At 54.4% G+C, this 19,366-nt stretch overlaps 1 protein-coding gene across 2 annotated transcripts; it reads left to right on the forward strand.

Moving 5' to 3' along the window:
* Positions 1-22: 22 nt before the first annotated feature.
* Positions 23-15,618, forward strand: Ube2i (ubiquitin conjugating enzyme E2 I). Of its 2 annotated transcripts, none has more exons than XM_074059617.1 (7): positions 23-150; positions 5,850-5,926; positions 6,061-6,144; positions 7,313-7,385; positions 11,169-11,278; positions 11,405-11,484; positions 14,988-15,618. In XM_074059617.1, exons 2-7 carry the CDS (start codon positions 5,861-5,863, stop codon positions 15,049-15,051), a joined length of 477 nt encoding a protein of 158 aa, XP_073915718.1. In that variant the 5' UTR covers positions 23-150; positions 5,850-5,860; the 3' UTR covers positions 15,052-15,618. The 2 variants fall into 2 exon arrangements, with proteins under 2 accessions (XP_073915718.1, XP_020024916.1); XM_020169327.2 differs by lacking the exon at positions 23-150 and adding an exon at positions 1,451-1,571.
* Positions 15,619-19,366: the final 3,748 nt, after the last annotated feature.

Genomic DNA, 19,366 nt, shown 5'->3' on the forward strand with positions numbered 1-19,366 from the left:
CATGCAAATGCCTAGAGGCCCCAGATGATCTGCGGAGCCCCTGCGGGTACAGACCCCAGGCCAGGGCAGTGCTGAGTCAGCATGGGGCCCGGGAGTTAACAGTCCTGGGACCTTGGTCTGGGAGAGTTGTAATACCTGCTTTCTACCTAGGTGAGCCAGCCCTCCCAGGATCCCCATCACTACAGCCAGGCCATCCTGATTTAACTTCAAGAGGATGGCTGGAACCCATGCACTGAGCACCCAGAGGGTTGGGCGAGGGACAAAGGGATCCAACAGCCTCAGAGTTATTCAGTGAAGAAACTGAGGAAGGAAAAAGAGGGAGAGGGAGAGAAGGGAAAAAGAAAAGGAGATGGCAAGGAGAGAAAAGAGGGAGTAAAGAGAAAAAAGAAGAGGGGAGAATGCATGGGCAGATGGACGGATGGATGGATGAAGGTTATCCATCCCAGCACAATTCCCGGGCAATATCCGCCCTCCTCGCCTTGTCCTCCAGCCACCCCCTGAGCCCCTGACCCCCAGAGCTTAAGCCCATGGAAGCCTCTGGCATCTGTCACCCCACCGGCGCAGAGAGCGCGGGGCCGGGCTGGACGCCAGTCCCGTCGGTGAAGAGGCGCCTGGACCACGGAGTGGGGACCCCAGGGGCCGGGCTGGGGGAACTAGACCGGGCAGAGACAGGACGGGGACGTGCCGGCGGCACCGGGAGAGACCGCGTGCGGGATCGCGGTGGACTCGAGGTTCGGGCGGGACGGGGGTGTCCGGCCGCTACCCCTCCCTCCCCAACCATGGCCGCCGCCCCTCCCCCACGGCTCTGGCTCTGCTCCCCTCCCCCACACAGGGCCGGCCCGCGGGTTAGGGAGCATCCATACTTCTCCTCCCGTCGGTCGGGAGCACGTTCGGCCCTTTGTATGGGGCCCTCTCATTGGACAGATTCGAGGGACGCCCCGCCCAGGACCCTGAGGTGGCCAATTGTAAAGGGTTTCACAGCGCGCTATGCTCCGAGGATTGTCACCGTCCTGCGACGATTCTGGGATCCTTAGGCCTCAGTGATTTTTGCTCCCCAAGCCCGAGCCCTGACCCCAAGAAGACCTCCGGGATCTATGTCCAGAAAGGTTCCCTCCGGGCATCGGGGCAGTCCTTGGGGAATCTCGTCCTCCCTCTTCCCGCACGGCTGCTCCGCGTGTCCTCGAATGGACGCGCGCACCCCGAAGGAGAGTTTGCAGACGCTCCCTGGCACAGAGGACGCGGCTCCTTTAAGGGTGCGGGCGTCCAGAGCGCCGCCTGCCTGGAGAAGCGCCGCCGGTCCGGGCTCCTCGGGCGGACCCGAGCGGCGGGCGCGCGGCGGCGGGGCGCGGACGGCGGGGGACGTGCGTCGGCGCGGACGGGGCTGGACGCGGGGTGGCGACGGCGGCGCGCGGAGCAGGCGCGCGGCGGGCAGTCCGGCTCAGGCCCCGCCCCGCCCCGCCCGCCTGGGGTCCTGCGCTCGGGGCTGCGCGCGGCGGGCGCGGAGGGAAGTCCCGAGACAAAGGAGCGCCGCCGCCTCTGCCGCCGCGACGCGCCGGGCCGCGGCCGCCCAGGTGAGCCGCTGTCGGGTCCGCCGCCTTTATCCCCGCTCCGCGCCGCCGGTCTCCCGCCGGGCCGCGGGGCCGCCGGGTGTGGCCGGGTCCGAACCCGCGGAGCCCCGAGCCCGCCGCGGCCTCTCTCCCTCCTCCCTCTCGTCTCCCTGCCCGCGGCCTCCCTCCCACCGCGGCCTCGCCGTCGCCCGGATCTCGGCCCGCCGCCTCCCTCCCGCTCTTCCGCCCTCGGGGCTCCCGGTTCCCCGCCGCTATCCACAAGGCGGGCGGATCCCGCTGGCCATCAGGGTAAGCTCGGTTTCCCTGGGCTTCTGCGTCGGCCCGCAGCAGATTTCGCTCCGGCTCCGCGGGGCTGCTGGACGGTACTGGGTACTGGAAGTTGGGCGAGCCAAGAGGCAGGTAAGGCCGTGGTCAGCCGGCCGTGTCGCGGCCTGCGGGCAGCCAGAGTCACAGAGCAGCTGGCGTGGTTTGTATCGTCGGGGCTACTTAGTGCCTCGGTTCGCGGGTTCGGTGATTCTGTCTGCTGGGTTTTGTTAGCTCCTGCGTGGACCCTAGCCTTCGCTGTCACTTACTGTTAAGGAAAGTTGGCTTCATGGGTAGGTGTTCTGTCTACCCAACAGAAAACGGGCACGGAGCCGAAATGTGTCCTGATCTGCTTACAAAGAGGTTCTCTCCCTAGGCCTCTGGAGCGGTTGCAGTCCAGCCCTTGTCTGGCCTCTCTCGGTCTTTGGGACCGCGTTGCAGAAACTGCCTGGGGTTCTGCGATATACCTGGTGTGGCCAGGCCTCCTGAGTGCAGGCTGTTTGGGGCTTGTCGAATGTGTTAGAGGGGAGAGAGGTCTGCTTAGGTTTATCCATTAGTGGTAGCCATGTTACACATTAGTAAGTCAACTGTGGGGGAGTAGGTAAGCTACCTTGCACACGCTCATGGGGTCAGTATGTACCTCTGAAGTCCATAGTGTTATCTGTGCCAGGTACAGCCCATCCGCTGGAGCCCTGGAGATGGGTGAGAGCAGCTCTGAGTTCCTGTTTCAGCAGTGTTTGTGCTTTGCTTGTGTCTGATAGTTAGGGTTATTTTGTCTTTACACCATAAAATTTTCTGGTTCTGAAGCTTCTGGTAATAGTCAACTGATCATTAAGTTGCTCTCTGTTAATTTTTAGTGGGATTTGGAATGTTTCCATATCGTGATAGATCAGCTGCTTTCTCACGGACTCCAGGTCAGAAAGAGTGGGAGGACATTCTTGGGGACGAGGTTTTTGCCTGGACCAGTGAGGCAGCTTCCTCAGACCCACCCCCTGGTGTCAGGCTGCTTTGGGGCAGGGGGGCATTTCAGATGCAGCCTGGCCTTGGGAAGAAGCAGGGGAATTCTTTTAAGATCACCCTCAGTGTCTTAGACAACCACAGTTGGATGCTAATTCAGGGCCCCCTGGACAGCTTTGTGTCTGCCTTCAGCAAGAGAGGTGTTGGGTAGTGCTCCCCATAGCAGTCAGAGCCTCTCCACCATCCCTGCCCACCTGTGGCAGTGGTCTTGACTTCAGTCTGGAGCACTAGTTTGGGGCATGTCCTGCTGGGACATGCTGGTGATCTGTCACTTAATCAGCCACTTGCCAACCTAGACAGCCTGTCTGAATGTGGCAGAGCCTCGCCAGCCTGCACTGTTTGCTTTCCCTGGGTGGGGATGGGACAGCTGTTGTAGCTACTCAGTGTGCTGCCTGCCCTCAGGGAGCCCACTCTTAGTTGGGAAAACTAGAATGAAACTAGAGTGGGAAACTAGAATATGCTGCACCCTCTGGGGGGAGGTTGGGGTAGAGAGGGTGGTGTTGATTTTTGAGGGCCCTGGGGATGCAGTTGGACCAGTCCATTGAGAAGAGCCAACTGAAGTGAAGGGTTTGAGAAACTTACAGAAATGAGTTCTGGACCTTTGGCCCCTAGGTCCTCCTGTGTTAATCGTGTTTCCCCTCCCCCCCCACACACAAGTAGTCTGCCAAGTTTCTCATGACTTTGCTCGGTGTCACCCGGGCCAGCCCACCTGACATGCCAGTGCCCATCCTAAGTGTGGTGGCACTCCACTCTTCCTTATCAGTAAGCCTCCATGGGCAGCAATCGTGTCTCACTTCCCCTCTGCTTAGAAGACTACTGCCCATATTTTCTACAGGGGTGAATGTTCCAGACAGCTGTGTTCTGGGGGGTGTGCTTTAGGGTGAAGCTCTAGCTCTCACGCTTTTACTAGAGGGTTCTGCCTCACTGTTGAAGGAAGAGGAGGCACAGCAGGGCTCTGGGCTCATGTGGTGGGAAAGGGCAGTCTGGTTTGGGTTCAGGTCTTGTATGTCTGTGTGTACTCAATCTTGAGGATTAAACATTTAAAGCGTGTGCTTTGGGCGCAGGTGCTGAAGCTGGGACCACAGGGTCATCTGTCACAGTCTTGCCCTGATGGCCTGAGCTTCTCAAGGGAGAATTTGCCTTCTCCTTTATCTGTTGGCTTGAGCGCTCATGTACCACTTGGATGGTTTATAGTGACTCACTCCCTCAACTCCCTGAAACCTGGGCTCTTGGGGTAATGTCAGAGACTGCTTGGAGCCTCTGATGCCATTTGCAGCCCCCTTCCACTTGGCTACTTGGTGTAAGAGCCATCACAAGCCACATAGACCCCCCCAGTGCGGGACCCTACTCAGGTGCCTGACACAGTGTGTTTACATTTCTAACAAGCCCCAGGTGATGCTGATGGAGGGGCTGCCTTGAGAACACCTGTGCTTCAGGGTAGCAAGGCACCCGTTTGCCACACTTGGTTTGTAGACTGACAGGTGGGCTTTGGGCCTATGCTGGGTGAAGTATGCTATGTGGTTGTAAAGGCAGCCATGGCCTTGCAGGCCAAGTGGACAGCCTGAGCCCAACTGGAGGGGCTGCAAAGGCTGCAGCAGGAACACTGGTCCCACTCAGCATCAATGACCTGGGCTTAAGTGGAGGCTGCATCTCAGGTGAGGATTCTGAGGATTCTTCATGCCTTCACCTCCTGAGGTCCACTTGGTGGTCTGGCCTCACTGCTGTGTGGAGGCTGCACTGGAGAACAGGCTGGGCTGGTGCAGGTCTTACCTGAAGATGAGGGCCTCCAAGCCCAGCATAGAGGGCAGAGGGCAGACTCAGGAGTGAGTTTTCCCTCTAAGATGCAGAGGAGAGACCTGTCACCGGCAACTCTGTGTGAGCCACTTCAAAGAAAAGCTCCATGCTTCTTTGGACTGAAGACCCACATGCTTTGGCAAATTTGGCCATATGGCACCAGGTGGGGTTAGGGTCAGGTGCTTCAAACTGTTGGTCCAGGGTGGAGGTGCATCTTCACCAGCACGGATGCGAGGCCTGGGCCCCTCCAGGCAAGCTGAGATAGGTCCCCACACGTGTTCGCTCCGACCTACCCTGAAGGCATATGTGTAACCGTGAGCTGGCAGGCATGTGGTGGGCGGCAGCAGGACAGTGAGGAAGGCTGGAGAGCCTGACCTGTGAAGTGACCTGTCTGTGAGGCACTTTACCTGCTTCCTACCGTGGGATGCTTTTCTCTCTTGCCCTCAAGCATAATGGTCATCCTCCCAGCCAGTACTGAATCTCAGTATGAGTCCTGATTCTAATTCTAAGTTAGGGTCCCAGCAGCCCCCCACATCTAGTGCACTGGGAGGGGAGTGTTCTGTTCCTGTCCCCAGTCTCAATCTAGCACTGTTTTTGTTGGGGGGATTGTGGTGCTGAGGGTGGAACCAGGGCCTTGCACATGCTAGGCAAGTATTCTGCTACTGAGCTACACCCTATCCCAGCACTGGGGGCATCCCTGCCAGCTTCTTCCTTTCCTGAGAGTCTGGTGGAAGGGGTCCTGGTCATTCTAACCTGTTGCAGCCTGCGACAGAAGAGAGGGGACAGGTGCACTCAGTATCTGCTGGGGAAGTGGTGGCTTCTGTGTACAGGGAGGCCCTCTTCCCACTGCACCCAGCAGCTGTGGCCAGGCCTCTGAACTGAACTCTTGTCTCCTCACTGTGGAGTGGAGGCCAGGGGAAAGACCGGGTGATGGTTCCCTCCCTGCCTCCTGGAGGTATTCTGGGAGGCTGCTGGTGAGCTCTTCCTGGAGACTGCCTGAGGTACAATGCAGACCAGGAGGACCACTTGCTAGAGGTTGGTGGGCTGCTCTGTCTTGCTCATCTGCTTCTTGGGAACAGTCTGCCTGATCCAGCCAGGTGGGAGTAGGGAGGTACAGAGGGGCCCAGAAGGCCTTTCCTAATCTTCACTCTGCCCTGTCTATTCCAGGGACTTTGAATATGTCGGGGATCGCCCTCAGCAGACTCGCCCAGGAGAGAAAGGCTTGGAGAAAAGACCACCCATTTGTAAGGAGAGCTTTGTTTCTGTGTGTCCCCCAGGGGATGATCCTCCACTGGCTCTGCGGCCCCTGCCGTGCGGGTTCCAAGCTGGTGAAAGCAGCCCACGATGCTGATGTGCTTTTGTGGCTGTTCTCTCTCAGGGCTTTGTGGCTGTCCCAACAAAGAATCCCGACGGCACGATGAACCTGATGAACTGGGAGTGTGCCATCCCTGGAAAGAAGGGGGTAAGTGCGCTGCTGCCCACTCACACCTGCACATCATTTTTAGCAAGGGACTCGCAGGGGCAGAACTGCCAGGTTCAGATGTCCATGGTTCCTGTGACCACAACCTTCACGGTTGAGTCCTCCCAGATGTCATCCCTATCTCTGTCTAGGCCAGGAGTAGACCATAGCAGGTAGAGAGGGATGGGCTGGTGTGTTGTTGGGGGCATGGACAGCCCTGGGCATGGGGTTGGAGGGCAGGCCATGGGGGGGTGGCTAGTGTCCGTGGTGAGGAGCTCCTGGCGCACTGACTGGCACTGGGGCTCTAGCCAGTCCCCCAGGATGTGACAAGGTGTGTGAGCAGGGTGAGCCAGCCCAAATGCAAGCTGCTCTGGAGGCGCTCAGGCAGTGTGTCCTTTTCACACAGCCCATGGCATCACCCGTTTGGCTGACCAGAGCCAGTAGTCTGTCCTCGTCGCCAAGCACACGGGAGGCATCTGAGAGGGAGGGTCTCCTATGTGTAGCTCCTTCTTGTGACCTCCAAGGTTTTGGGATGTACATAGATCCAAATCTCTCCCAGCTGTGGGTGACAGGCTCAGCAGGGTTCTTCTGACAGTCTTCTGCACAAAGCGTCTTCACGTAGACTGGCCTGGGCAGTCACAGAGTTTGGGGTCATTTGTGCAAGGTTTTGTTGTGGGTGCCCAGCCTCCACTAGCGTGCTCCCTGCCCCTCGTATCCAGGTGGGAGTGCAGGGTAAGTACCCAGCCTCTGCCAAGAGTACCCCTGCCCCAGGAGGTGGGCTGAGGAGGACTGTCAGGTCAAGCAGCACCCTATCCCTGAGCAGGCAGGATCTGAGGCAGTAAAAGTAATGATGCTGTCAAGCACAAGTTGCTAGGCCCAGCTCTGTGTACCTGAGTTCTGTGGTGCTCACAAACAACCCACAAGCTGCAGTCCCGACCCCTCCAGAGGTCTGGAAGGTCCTGCCTGTCTTCTCCAAAGCTGACTCCTTCCAGCCCCTACATGGCACAACAGGAGTCCCCCATTCCCACTGATAGGGACTGTGGGGGTGGGGCAGTTTGGGAGCTTGCCTCTGCCAGGTCTGTGTCCCCCACTGGTCCTGGGTATCATGGAGACTTCTTTATGGGCCTGCCTTGACAAGCCACACCCCTAACCTCAGTTCCCTTCCCCACAGACTCCATGGGAAGGAGGCTTGTTCAAACTGCGGATGCTTTTCAAAGATGATTATCCATCCTCACCACCGAAATGTAAGTTTCTACAGGGAGACTAGGGTCCTCTCAGAGAGCCTCACGCCGTCCAGAGCCAAGGCTGTGTCAGCACTGCCCCACCAGCTGGCACAGGTGCTGGTGGTATAAGGAATGAAGGCGCTCTGCTGGGGTTCAGCTTTGATCCCAGTGTGCAGGCTGTAGGTTTGACTTTGCTTCCAGCCCTGGGAGTAGAGGTGCATATGATGAGCTTGGTCTCTGATCCTGGCTAATCTGGACACTCTTGGACCCTTGGTAGTCATCAGCTATGTGAACCTGCACTTGGTGCCCACGAGTACCAGGGACAGGTGTGCACAAGGACCAGGCTTCAGCAGCTTACCTGAGGGCTGGGCTGTGGCTCAGCACAGCAAGTGGTTAGTGTGTGCTAGGCCCAGGGTTCAATCCAAAACACCAAAGGAAAAGAAAGAATCCCACCTTTATCCAGGCTGCAGCTGTCCTGTTTGTTCCTATTCACACCCAACCGTAGGCTGTGTGTGCAACCAGGTGGACGGAGTACTCAAACCTTCAGGTCACAGAAAAAGCTAAGCCTTGTTGAAATGGCGGTGCCAGTGAAATGATCTTATAGCAGTTTAACAAGACTCAGTGGCGTGGAAGGACCCAAGTCCCTCCACTCTTGAGGCATGCACACTGTTGAGGTCAGTCACAATGTCACATTCAATACAGTGGGCTAAAGGCCAGGTGTGAACTTCTGCTTTGTGTTCCTAAGTGGAGCTGTGTTGTCCATCATAAATGCCCTCCAAGAGAACATAAAAGTTAAGTGGACCTACTAGATGGAGACTTGTTCTGTTTTGGATTATCCTTGGCTGTTTGTGTTGGTTTTGCCCTGTGCAGTTATTACTTGGTGATTTTGTTAAATTAAGATGAAGAAAATGTAAGAAAACTACAGATGCAGCTGCTGTCATCACTCCATTTGAGTTATGCTAAAATCCCAAGCAAATGCAGCAAAGCAAGGATCAGGAGTCACACAGGACTGGAAGGATTAGAACACAGTTGCTCCTGAGGTAGAGGTTAATGTACAGAAATTTATTACCAAATAATTGTAATACATGAACACTGTAAAATTGAAACATTTACAGCAGCATCAAATGCCTTGGAATGAGTCCCATAAAAGGCAGACTAAAAGCTGTACACTGAAATGATTGGCATTTCTGAGAGAAGCCCAGGACAACCTCAACAGTTGGTGAGCTCTGCCACATGTGGACCTGAGGGTACAGTGTCAGGAAGACAACCACCCCCCAGCTGGCTGCACATGTGGGATCCCAGTTTGTCAACAGGGTGCTAGAGTGCATGTGGAAATGCAAAGTATGAGAGTCTCAGGGTGAGAAGAGTGCCCAGAGCTATTAGCAGGATGGGCCACTGTCACCAGTGAGATACTGATACCTGCTTCAGGACACAGGTTGAGATGCAGTGGGATTGGTGCTGAGATGGACAGGTAGACCACAAAATAGAATGGACGGCCCAGAAAGACTACACCTGCACATTGCTTGGTGCATGATGGTACTGCTGCCCCAATGAGAGAAGAGTATCTCCTTCGCCATGGACAAATGCATTGTAGAGAGAACCCACAGGAATGGGGAGCCAAACAGGTTTTAGAGGAGGCACAGGAGCCTGTCTTCATGACTTTGGGGCAGGCAAGGAAGTACAAGTTCTGGCTGTGTAGGGTTCAGCCAATTGCACAACACTAAAATTGAGACCAGTTTCTCACCAGAAGACACCAGTGAGCAAGGAGAGAGGGGTGTGCACCTCTCACCACTTCTGATACATCAGAAGCTACTCTAGGTGATGGAGAAGGAGGCAAACAGCCATGAGAAGGACAGGTGAGACCAGCTTCTTCACTTGCTGGACAGAGCATAAGTTTGGGACATTTCCTTTGAAGGGCTGTTTGCTGTGCCTAGTGAAGCTAAACTTCTGCAGTTCCACTCTAGGAAATACCCAGTAGAAAGGCATGCATGTATTCACAAAGGTGGGGGCAATAAGAGTGGCAGGGTTGGGCATGCTGGCTCATGCCTGTATCCCCAGCCACATGGAAGGCAGAGATCAGGAGGATCGTAGTTCAAGGCCAACCCAGGCAAAAAGTTAGCAAAACCCCATCTCAATAAACAAGCTAGGAATGGTGGTACATGCCTCTAACCCCAGCTATGTAGGAGGTGGAGGGAGCTAGGAGGACCAAGGTCCAAGACTGAGCCCAGGCAAAAAGAACCTACCTAAAAAGTAAAGCAAAAAGGGTTGGAGTAGGTAGAGCTCCTGCCTAGCAAACCCAAGGCCCTGAGTTCAGTCCCTGGACTCCAAACAACAATAAAAAAGAAGCCAGTGGCAGCTGTTCTTGACAGCCAGAAGTAGGAGACAGCACAGCGTGTGTCATTAACAGCGTGGAGTGGGACTAGCAAGAGCAAAGGAAGCAAGCATGTGGCCTGTGAGTGAATCTTCCAAGTGTGGCACCAAGCACACAGCCAGACAGCAAGGCCTTGGACCTCTGTGTTCTTCATACATCTCAGCAGCAGGCGCTGCTCTGGTGAGGGGCCAGCAAAAGGGAGGTTGCATTTGTGCATGTGCTCTTCTCCACATGCAGGTTACCATGATGGGCGTCAGAAACAAGGCTGACAAATCAGAGTAAACCAAAGTTAGGCACTCATGTTTTCCAGAAGGTTCAGATAAGAAAGCAGAAAGGCAAGCAGAGTGGGGAAAGACCTCCAGGATGTGGATCTAGAGGGCTGTGGCTGGAACGTGTGGAAACTCCTTCAGGCTGGTGGGAGCCAGAACAAGACTTGGAGCAACAGCTGGCGAGTAGCACAGGCAACAGCTGTAGCTCAGTGACCCCACTGATGCCACCCAGAGCCCAAGACCTACTGGAGTGAATGTGGGGATATGACTGACTGCTCAGGCTTGCACTTGCCTCTTTCATATGAGGGCGCACACCTGCACCAGAAGCTGTGTCCAGCCCTGATGCTTAGGGGGACACAGTGCACATGGCCCACTATGTGAACTGGCGAGTCCTTGTACAGAGCAAGCCTCGGTCTACTGAGTATAGACAGGCCAGGAAGTCTTCTACAGGTGTTAGAGGGCAGATAATGTTAGAGGGGAGTTTTCTGGGACGCTGTCAACACTAATGGGTATTTATGTCTTGTTTAATTTTTTTTTCCCCCCTGCGGTGCTGAGGATGGAATCCAGGGCCTCGTGAATGCTAGGCAACTGCTCTACCACTGAGCTACACCTCCAGCCCCTTTCATTTCTTGATATTTATTGGGCTTCACTTGGATTTGTAGTGTTCTAGGTATAATTAAATATCTGAAAATAAAGAAAGTTGGATAGGAGAAAATGAGGTACATCCTGCATGGAACAGTCTCTGGGTGAGGCTGATTATGGCAGAGTTTCCTGCTCTTCTGTAAAGAAGTAACATGGGGTCCTAGAAGCCTGTGTGATCATGAAGCAAGATGGCCAGCCTGGATGAGAGAGGGCTGTGTGCCAGGAAAACCTTCAGGATGTCTGCCTCAGTGGTTTCTTCTGGCTGCCGGGAGTTCCCACCTGAGGACAGAGTCCTGGGAGGGTCTGTGGTCCTGTCTGCTGAGTCTCTTGGGCTTTGTTCCACAGAAGGAAGAGGTGTGCGCTTGCCTTTCTCCTTGTCCCCTCAGAGCCTCCTTTTTGGTTTTTGTTTTGTTTTGTTTTGTTTTTTCTTTGTCTTTTCCCTGGAGGTATCAGGAAGGAATGTGTTGAGGGAAGAAACAACAGCTGCCTCCCAAAGTGTGTCCTCCTTTCCCTGTCCTCCAGGTAAATTTGAGCCACCACTATTTCACCCAAATGTATACCCTTCGGGTACAGTGTGCCTGTCCATCCTGGAGGAAGACAAAGACTGGAGGCCGGCCATCACGATCAAACAGGTACAGTATGACTGGCCACCCCTGCCCCAGGGCCCACCCACCTCAGTTTTCTGTTCTCGGGCTGAGATCACCTTTCAAACCACCACCACCTGTGTTTTGTTGTATGTGTTTTTGTCTCTTGCACAGATCTTATTAGGAATACAGGAACTTCTAAATGAACCAAATATCCAAGACCCAGCTCAAGCAGAGGCCTACACGATTTACTGGTTAGTAGTAACTGGCTGTTGGCTGCACCTCCTTCCCTGGAAGTGTGGCCCAGACCACCTATCAGGAGGGTAACAGGGGACAGCAACCAGGAGGGGAGGCCCTGAAACAGAGGCACAGCCCTGCTGGGTGGCAGCTGGGGTCAGCATTGTGTAGAGGAGGATCTGGATGGCCATAAGATGTTGCTGGGGAGGCATTAAAGACATGGTGCCATGTCTGGCTCGGGCCCTGTTGGCAGCAGAGGTGCATGTGCTAAAGGCTTACAGTGAGTAAGAATGGAGAAACAGCTGGCATGGCAGAGCATGGCTGGGTTGGGTACTAGGAGGCAGAGATCAGGCAACATGAGCTCTCATGGCTACTTTGTTCCTGGTGAGCTGTGGTCATCTCAGAAGGGAAGGCCCTGGGTATGGAAGCTAAAGGAGGAGGCCCCACCAAAGTGTGTGCCCACAACGTAATAGCACAGGCCTAGGTTTCAACTCTGTCCCCAGGTAGTACTGCTGTAGTAGGGGCCTTTGGCCCTTTCCATGTCTGCTGAGGGAGGAAGACCTGGCATGATTTGGTCAGGCTGTGAATGACAAACTAGAACCGTGAGCGACAAGAAGAACCCTCAGCCCCAATCAGATATCTCACCCTTTTGGTGTCCTGGACCCCCTCACCTGTGGGCTGCTCTGTGTGGGGCCCTGACCCCACTGCTTCCTGCAGTTCAGACACCAACACACTCTCATCTGAGTCCCCACCAAGGGTGGGGAGTAGAGCCCCAGTACCCCAGTCTCAATCTCCTACCCCCATCCCACTAAGGCCTGCTCCTTCCAAGGGGTGCTTTCTGAATTGGAGCTCATCAGCAGGAGCAAAAACTCATGTGCTGTGTCCTCTGGGAGGTGCCAGGTCTTGGGAGGTGTGCTTCTCCCTGGGCACAAGCCCCACCCTGGTGCTGGTATGTTGTATCCCCAGCCCTAGCTCCTAAGCCTGGCTCTGAGGAGCATCCAGTCCCCCATACCCACACACACTGGGGCTTGCGGGGCAGGCGCTGTACCACTTGAACCACACCGCAGGCTCACCGGTCTAGTCTCTCTGGGATCCAGGAATTTGGCTTCCTCCATACATTGCCTGCCATGCGCTGACAGTGTTACATGCACCGACTGGGCTGGGCCTGGCCCCTCATGCAGGGTGCTGTGGCAGGTTGTGGAGTCTTGCCTCTGTGAATAAAGTTGTCATGGTCACAGCTGGCATGTTGCATGCGTGGAGGTTGAGCCCACAAGACAGGGCCTCTGTCCACACACTGTAGAGCAGTGCTGGGTTGGCTGTGCACTCTGCTGCTTTGAACCGGCACTGCATTTTCAGGGCCTGCCTGATGGTTTTGGTTCCTGTATCCCAACATGGGCCCAGAAACAGCGGCAGCAAGACCTGCAGTGGTCAGTTATGTGGGGTTCCATGCTCCACTGGCTCACTTAGTGTGCTTATCTTCATTCTTTATAAACAGCCACCTTTTTTTTTATTTTTTGGTGTCACTGGGGTTTGAACTCAAAGCTTCATGCTTGGTAGGTAGGTGCTCTTACTGCTTGAGCCACTCCACCAGCTACAACCATCTGCCTTAAAGATGCCTTTTGTGAGGTGTGTTTTTCAGGTCTCTTTTTTTCCTGAGTTTCCAGGCCTGCCCTGGCCAGTGACTTGTCCTAGGGCCCTCTCTTGGTAAACAGTGAGCTGGGTTGGCAGGTTCCCTCTGTGCTGGCTGCCTGGTGGGCTGGGCTAGAGCTGGGCCAGGGCCTGAGCAGACTGACACCTGTACTGGGCCTTTGCCCTGCGGCCCACTGCCATCATTACAATGCCAGTCCCCTCTGGACTGTTGTGCACATCAGGGCCTTCTGCCTTGATTCCTTGGGTTCTGGACACTGGGGCCCATCTGAGTTGTTTTGTTTTGTTTTGTTTTTATTTGGCAGTACTGGGGTTAGAACTTGGGGCCTACACCTCTAGCCACTCCACCAGCCCTTTTTTTTGTGTGATGGATTTTTTCGAGATAGGTTCTCTCAAACTGTTTGACTGAGGCTGGCTTTGAACCGTGATCCTCCTGACCTCTGCCTCCTGAGTAGCTAGGATTATAGGTGTGAGCCACTGGTGTGGGAGCTGTGTATTTTTTTGTTGGTACTGGGATTGAACTCAGGGTTTCAAGTTTGCTAGGCAGGTGCTCTACCACTTGTACCACACCCCTAGCCCAGCCTTAAGCCCTCCGACCTGGCCTGCTTCTTAGGGAGTGCTCTGAGTTCTCAGGCTCACAGGCAGTGCAGCAGCTGGTGTGGCACAGGGTCCTGCTGTGTGCTTTGACCTCCAGAACTGCTGCTTCAAGGAACTCTGCTCCATAAATGTCATCGAGTTCCCAGTCCTCAAGGTCATGCTGCTTTCTAGTGGCTGTCTGTTGCTCCCAGGTATAGCATTTGCCTGGCAAGCCAGTTTCACTGGAAGCTGGGCAGTGCAGGCCAGCCCACCATGCCTCTGCATGAGGTCTGCCTCCCACACATTTACCCTGGGCCTGCAGCCTTGTGGAAAACCCACTAGAAGTCCTTGTCTGGCAGGTGGAGTGGCTCAAGTAGTAGAGCACCTGCTGAGAAAATGCAAAGCTCTGAGTTCAAGCTCTAGTACTGCAAAAAAAAAAAAAGTCCTTGTCTGTTTTTGGTTGTTATTGTTGTTCTGGGGTTTTGTTTTGTTTCTTGTTTTGTTTTTCTTTGGTACTGGGTTTGAACTCAGGGCCTCAATCACTTGAGCCACTCCACCAGCCACATAAAGGTTTGTCTTAGTGGTACTTGGGTTTGAACTCAGAACCTCATGCTTGTTAGGCGCTCTGCCATTTGCCTTGTCTGTATTTAGAAATGAGCAAAAACTGGTGTCAGCAGTCTGTTCTCTATAGTTACTAATGCAGTCTCAGCTTGTGCCCATAGCTGATTAAGACTGGACTCACCAAGCAGAATAGTGCCTGTAGTCCTAGCTACTTAGGTGACTGAGGTGGGAGCATTGCCTGAGCCCAGGAGCTCAAAGCTGTGGCAAACTATACCAACCCAGTGTCTGCAGTAAGTTCAGTATCACCATGGTGACCTGGAGTAGGGGACTGCCAAGCTGTGTGTGCTGGTCAGTTGTGTGGTGGCACCCGTGAACACCACTGCATTCTAGCCTGGGCAACAAGTGAAGCCCTTACTGTTTAAAGGACTGGACTAAGCACAGGTGACAACATTGCAGACAGCCCTAGTTACCTCTGGTTCTAGGCTCTCCTCACTATTCATGGGGCCATTCTGTGCCTGAAAGATTGGGGTGGTCGCAAAGCCTCCCAGTAGAGGCTGCTAACCCTCCCTGTTACGATGGCCACCATGCAACCTGTTTGCCTCCCACCCTCAGACCACCATCCTGCATCAGAGCCTGCCCAGAGCAGACCTGTGGGCTTCAGTCACTTCTTGGACACAGGCCTCTAGGCAGGCCATGTCATGTCTCCTAACGCATCTTTTTCTTTTGACCTCCTCAGCCAAAACAGAGTGGAATATGAGAAAAGGGTTCGAGCACAAGCCAAGAAGTTTGCGCCCTCATAAGCAGCAACCCTGTGGCACCGTAAAAAGGAAGGGATTGGTTTGGCAAGAACTTGTTTACAACCTTTTGCAAATCTAAGTCGCTCCGTACAATTACTAGTCGCCTGGGAGGGTTGGGCGGGCGCCATTTTCCATTTCCACCACTGGCACACAGTTCTCGATTCGCTGAATTGCCCCAGTTTTTCATACAGGGTCTCTTCCTTCAGTCTTTTGTATTTTTGATTGTTATGTAAAACTTGCTTTTATTTTAATATTGATGTCAGTATTTCAACTGCTGTAAAATGATAAACTTTTATACTTGGATAAGCCCCTAGGAGCTAGTTCCTTCCTCTCGGATGCAGGCATGCTTCACACCATTCAGTGCTCTCTGTAGCCTCTAGCTGGCTGTATGAAAAACGATCACACTCGCCCTTCCCTCCCCACCTTAATTCGTTCTCTTCAAAACCTGGGCTGTTGCTATGAGCCTCAGATCCAAAGTCAGCCAGCGTCTCCATTCTGCACCACTTCCTTTGTGTTTATATGGCGTTTTGTCTGTGTTGCTGTTTAGAGTAAATAAACTGTTTATATAAAGGTTTTTGTTGCATTATCTTCATTAAAGTGTGAGGAGGCACTTTGGTCTCCCTGGGCCTCCTCACTCCTCTGCAGCCCTCACTGGATATCTGCCTCTGGCCGGGATCCAGGAGTGGTAGCCACGAGCTCTTTTTCACAGCCTCTGCTCAGGATGCACCCAGGCCCCATGTGCTCCCTCTTGTCCTGCTTCTCTGTAAATAAGACTGTACAGAAGTGTGTGTCTGAGGCTTTGTTCTCCACACCCCAGGCCTTTGGGCCCTAGAGTACTGGACAGAACGCAGACCTGGTGACGTCAGAATCCATATGAGGTCGGAAGTTGGGCCTGCGCCACTGTGACACCAGGAAGAACACAGTGACTTAAGTCCAGATCAGGGCTGAGACCAAGCGAGGGCTACAGACATGGCAGCCTGTCTACTCTCCCTGCTGGCTGACTGCACCACAGGCTCCACAAGGGGCCCAAGCATCTCCTTGGCCAAGGTGGCTGCCCCCAGGCCTCTTGATAACATGTCCTCCAACTCCTAAGGAAGCAGCCTTGCCACCAGCCCTGCAGATGGCAGCAGGCACTTCCTCCAGCTGTTTGTGGCTCTGTGTGGTATTGGCATAGGACACCTTGAGGTGCTGCTGTCCATGTGGGCTAAACCTGCAGCTTGCTGGACCTGGTCTGAGGTGAAGCTGCCCTCCAGCAGTGGCCTCAACCCTGAGCTAGCTCTAGGGCCTATATAGGTGCAGTGGACACAGCTGGCCCAGTGAACACAGTCCCCGGAAGACTTGTTCCTGAGACCCAGGCCTGCAGCCAACCACGCCCTCCCACCCTGGAGGGCCCTTGTATGGGAAATGGTCACCAGTGGCACAAGTGCACACTGAGGGGGTGGGGGCTGGTGCCTTCAGGGATCCACAGAGAAGTGAGGGAGGGCTGGGCTGGCTGCGGGCATCCAGGTCACTGGCCAGGAGTCTATCTGCAGTTGAAGGGACTTGTGTTCCCTAGAGCTGGCAGCATCTGGGTGGCCTGAGGGCCCAGTGCCTTGTTGGTGTGCTTAGCCATGTATCCTGTGCGAGAGCTAAGCTCTCAGATCAATGGTTGCAATTTATAATGCAGAGGGCCTTACCTGGAGGGGTTCAGCCGGGGTGTATATTTGTAGCCTGCTCCCAGAATGTCTTATTTTGTAATGACTGACTACATTTAGTAATAGTTACACATGTATATGGTTAATATATGGAAATTCAATATATTTTATAGTTAAAAGTATTCTAAAGCAATTGATGTTTCTAGCAAACTGTAGTGATTCCAGCTATGAAATGTTCCTTTTGTACCACAGTCCTTGGCTTAACAAAGATGTGACTCTTGTAACCTGAGAACATGAACTGTGATCATCTTGTGTTTAAGGTGAGGGAGGAGGGTGTTCCCAGCATGAGGCCTCGTAATAGTAAGGGATTGTGGGCAAGCAATTAACCACTGTATCTAAGAATCCTCGAATTAAAAACATTTCCACAAACTACAGCACTCAGGTTGTGTCCTTTACTGCCCTGTCCTCTCTTACCTGGACTGGGGCTTGTAGGAGAGGGGGGGAGGTGGGGGGGCGGGGGGGGGTGGTGAGTCCCTTGGGCTGAGGCTGCCCCAGCCTCAATCCTGGTGCTTTGAGGAGCTCTCTGTACTAGACTCAACACCAGTGTCAGATCCTCAGTGGCCAGTGAAGGTGATGGCCCCTCGAGTCAAGGTGGAGTCCCTGTTCACATTTCATCTACCCCTCCTGTCCTGTCCTCCCAAGGACCCCAGGCTGCTCTCCTCTCTCCTTGGGGAAGGGAATAGTGTGCTCGCAGGCAGAGGTACAGTGAGTGCTCTGATCAGATCCTGACAGGGCTCCTGGGATCCCTGTGCGTTCAGGACTGGCTGTGCCCAGCTGGACTCCAGGCAGTGCCCAAGGGAAGCTGATCACAGGCAGGATGGATTTGCTCTTCCCTTAGTGACCAGATCCCAGGGCTTGGAACCAACCAGGCTTCCAGAGGACAGAAGACCTGGCCACAGCCTGGAGGTCTTACTCCAGGAATGACTGGGACTTGGTGTTGGTCCCCCTAGCTTTCCTGAACTAGCCAAAGCCCTGACAAGTCCTGACTCCTGTCCCCTACAAAGAGAGGCCCAGGACACTTGGGTCCCCTGACCAGCAGCAGACGCCTCCCTCCCTTCCTGGCTACATCTGGATCTTCTGGTGGGAAGCCCTTCCTTGAGGTTGCCATGACTACGTGTTGCCAGGTTGGAGGGCGCAGCTCTGACTTAGACCTGCTGGAACCGGTCTGAGCCAGCTCCAACAGGAGGGGCCCAGGAGTGCTGGGTTTGGGGGCCTGTCCCCAGCAAACCTTGATACTGGTCTGGGACTGGGGGCATTCCACAGTGTCAGTACTGGGGACCCCTCTGAAGGCCTCCAAATCCTCTTGGTTTTTTGGTTTTGTTTTGTTTTACAGTATGGGGGTTTGAACTCAGGGCCTGCACCTTGAGCCATTCCACCAGCCCTTTTTTGTGATGTGTTTTTTTGAGATAGGGTCTTGAGAACTGTTTGCCTGGGCTGGCTTCAAACTGCAACCCTCCTTATCTCTGCCTTCTGAGTAGCTAGGATTAAGACGTGAGCCACTGGCACCCGGCATAGGCCTCTTGATCCTACCCAAGCATCTAAGGGAACCATGGAATCTTGGGGATGGGGGAGGGGGGGTTGAATGGCTGCTTTGAACCATTGGGCGGGAAGGGGCTGGAGCCAATGAGACCATCTGTCCTGCCTGTTCCCTGGCCTGACCCAAAGCTTCCTCCATTTGTCCAGAGGCTGACATACCAGCTCTTGTAGAAAATGAGCAAATGGCCCAAGAAAGCTGCAGGATACACAAGGCTGGGCATGGCCTTGCTGGGCTCTGCCCCCAGGACACCTCTGGAGGAGGCCAAGTTCCCACCCCTGGGGGTGGAGCTCCTACCTGAGGAAAGGGCAGGTCCAGAGCCTAGCCCTGGTTCTACACAGAACGATGGGTCCGGAGGAGCCCAGTGCATGGTGCTATGTCCAGTTGTCTCCTGATGTAGCCCTGGTCCTTTGCCCTCACTAGGCCCCAGGCAAAAGGGTGAGCACAGCAGTGGGCTCTGGTACTCCATGCCCCCAGCAGAGCTAATGAAAGGACAGAGGACAGACACCAGGAACCTTTGCTCCACAGTGGGTCCACACACATGGGCTGTGTCCTTCCAGTGGTCTTTGTTTTACACTTTGCAGGGCCCTGTCCTGGCCCTGCTTCTCTGCCCCCACCAAGGGCTGCTCAAGAACTGCACACCCACAGCGGTGCCCAGGCCTGAACCAGCTCTACATGTACCCATCCTAGCTGCAGGATGCCCACAGAGCATCCGGTGTGAACTCAGGTGACTGGTCTAAGGCCAAGGGCCTGGGTCTGAGACATGGGTCAAGTGGTAGAGCACCTGCCCTAGCAAGCACAAGGCCAAGTTCAAACCCCGCAGGGCATCGGTGGCTCACACCTATAATCCTAGCTATAATCCTAGCTACTTGGGAGGCTGAGATAAGGAGGATGGAGTTTTGAGGCCAGCCCAAACAAACAGTTCTCAAGATCCTGTCTCCAAAGTAACCAGGGTAAAATGGACTGGAGGTGTGGCTCAAGCAGTAGAACTCCTGCTTTTCAAGCATGAAGCCCTGAGTTCAAACCCTAGTCCCACTAAAAACAAAAAACCAGTACCACCACAAAAAAAGAAAAGAAGGCCAGGGGCCAG

This window comes from Castor canadensis, chromosome 17 (assembly GCF_047511655.1).
Source record: "Castor canadensis chromosome 17, mCasCan1.hap1v2, whole genome shotgun sequence".
NCBI classification, from domain to species: Eukaryota; Metazoa; Chordata; class Mammalia; order Rodentia; family Castoridae; genus Castor; species Castor canadensis.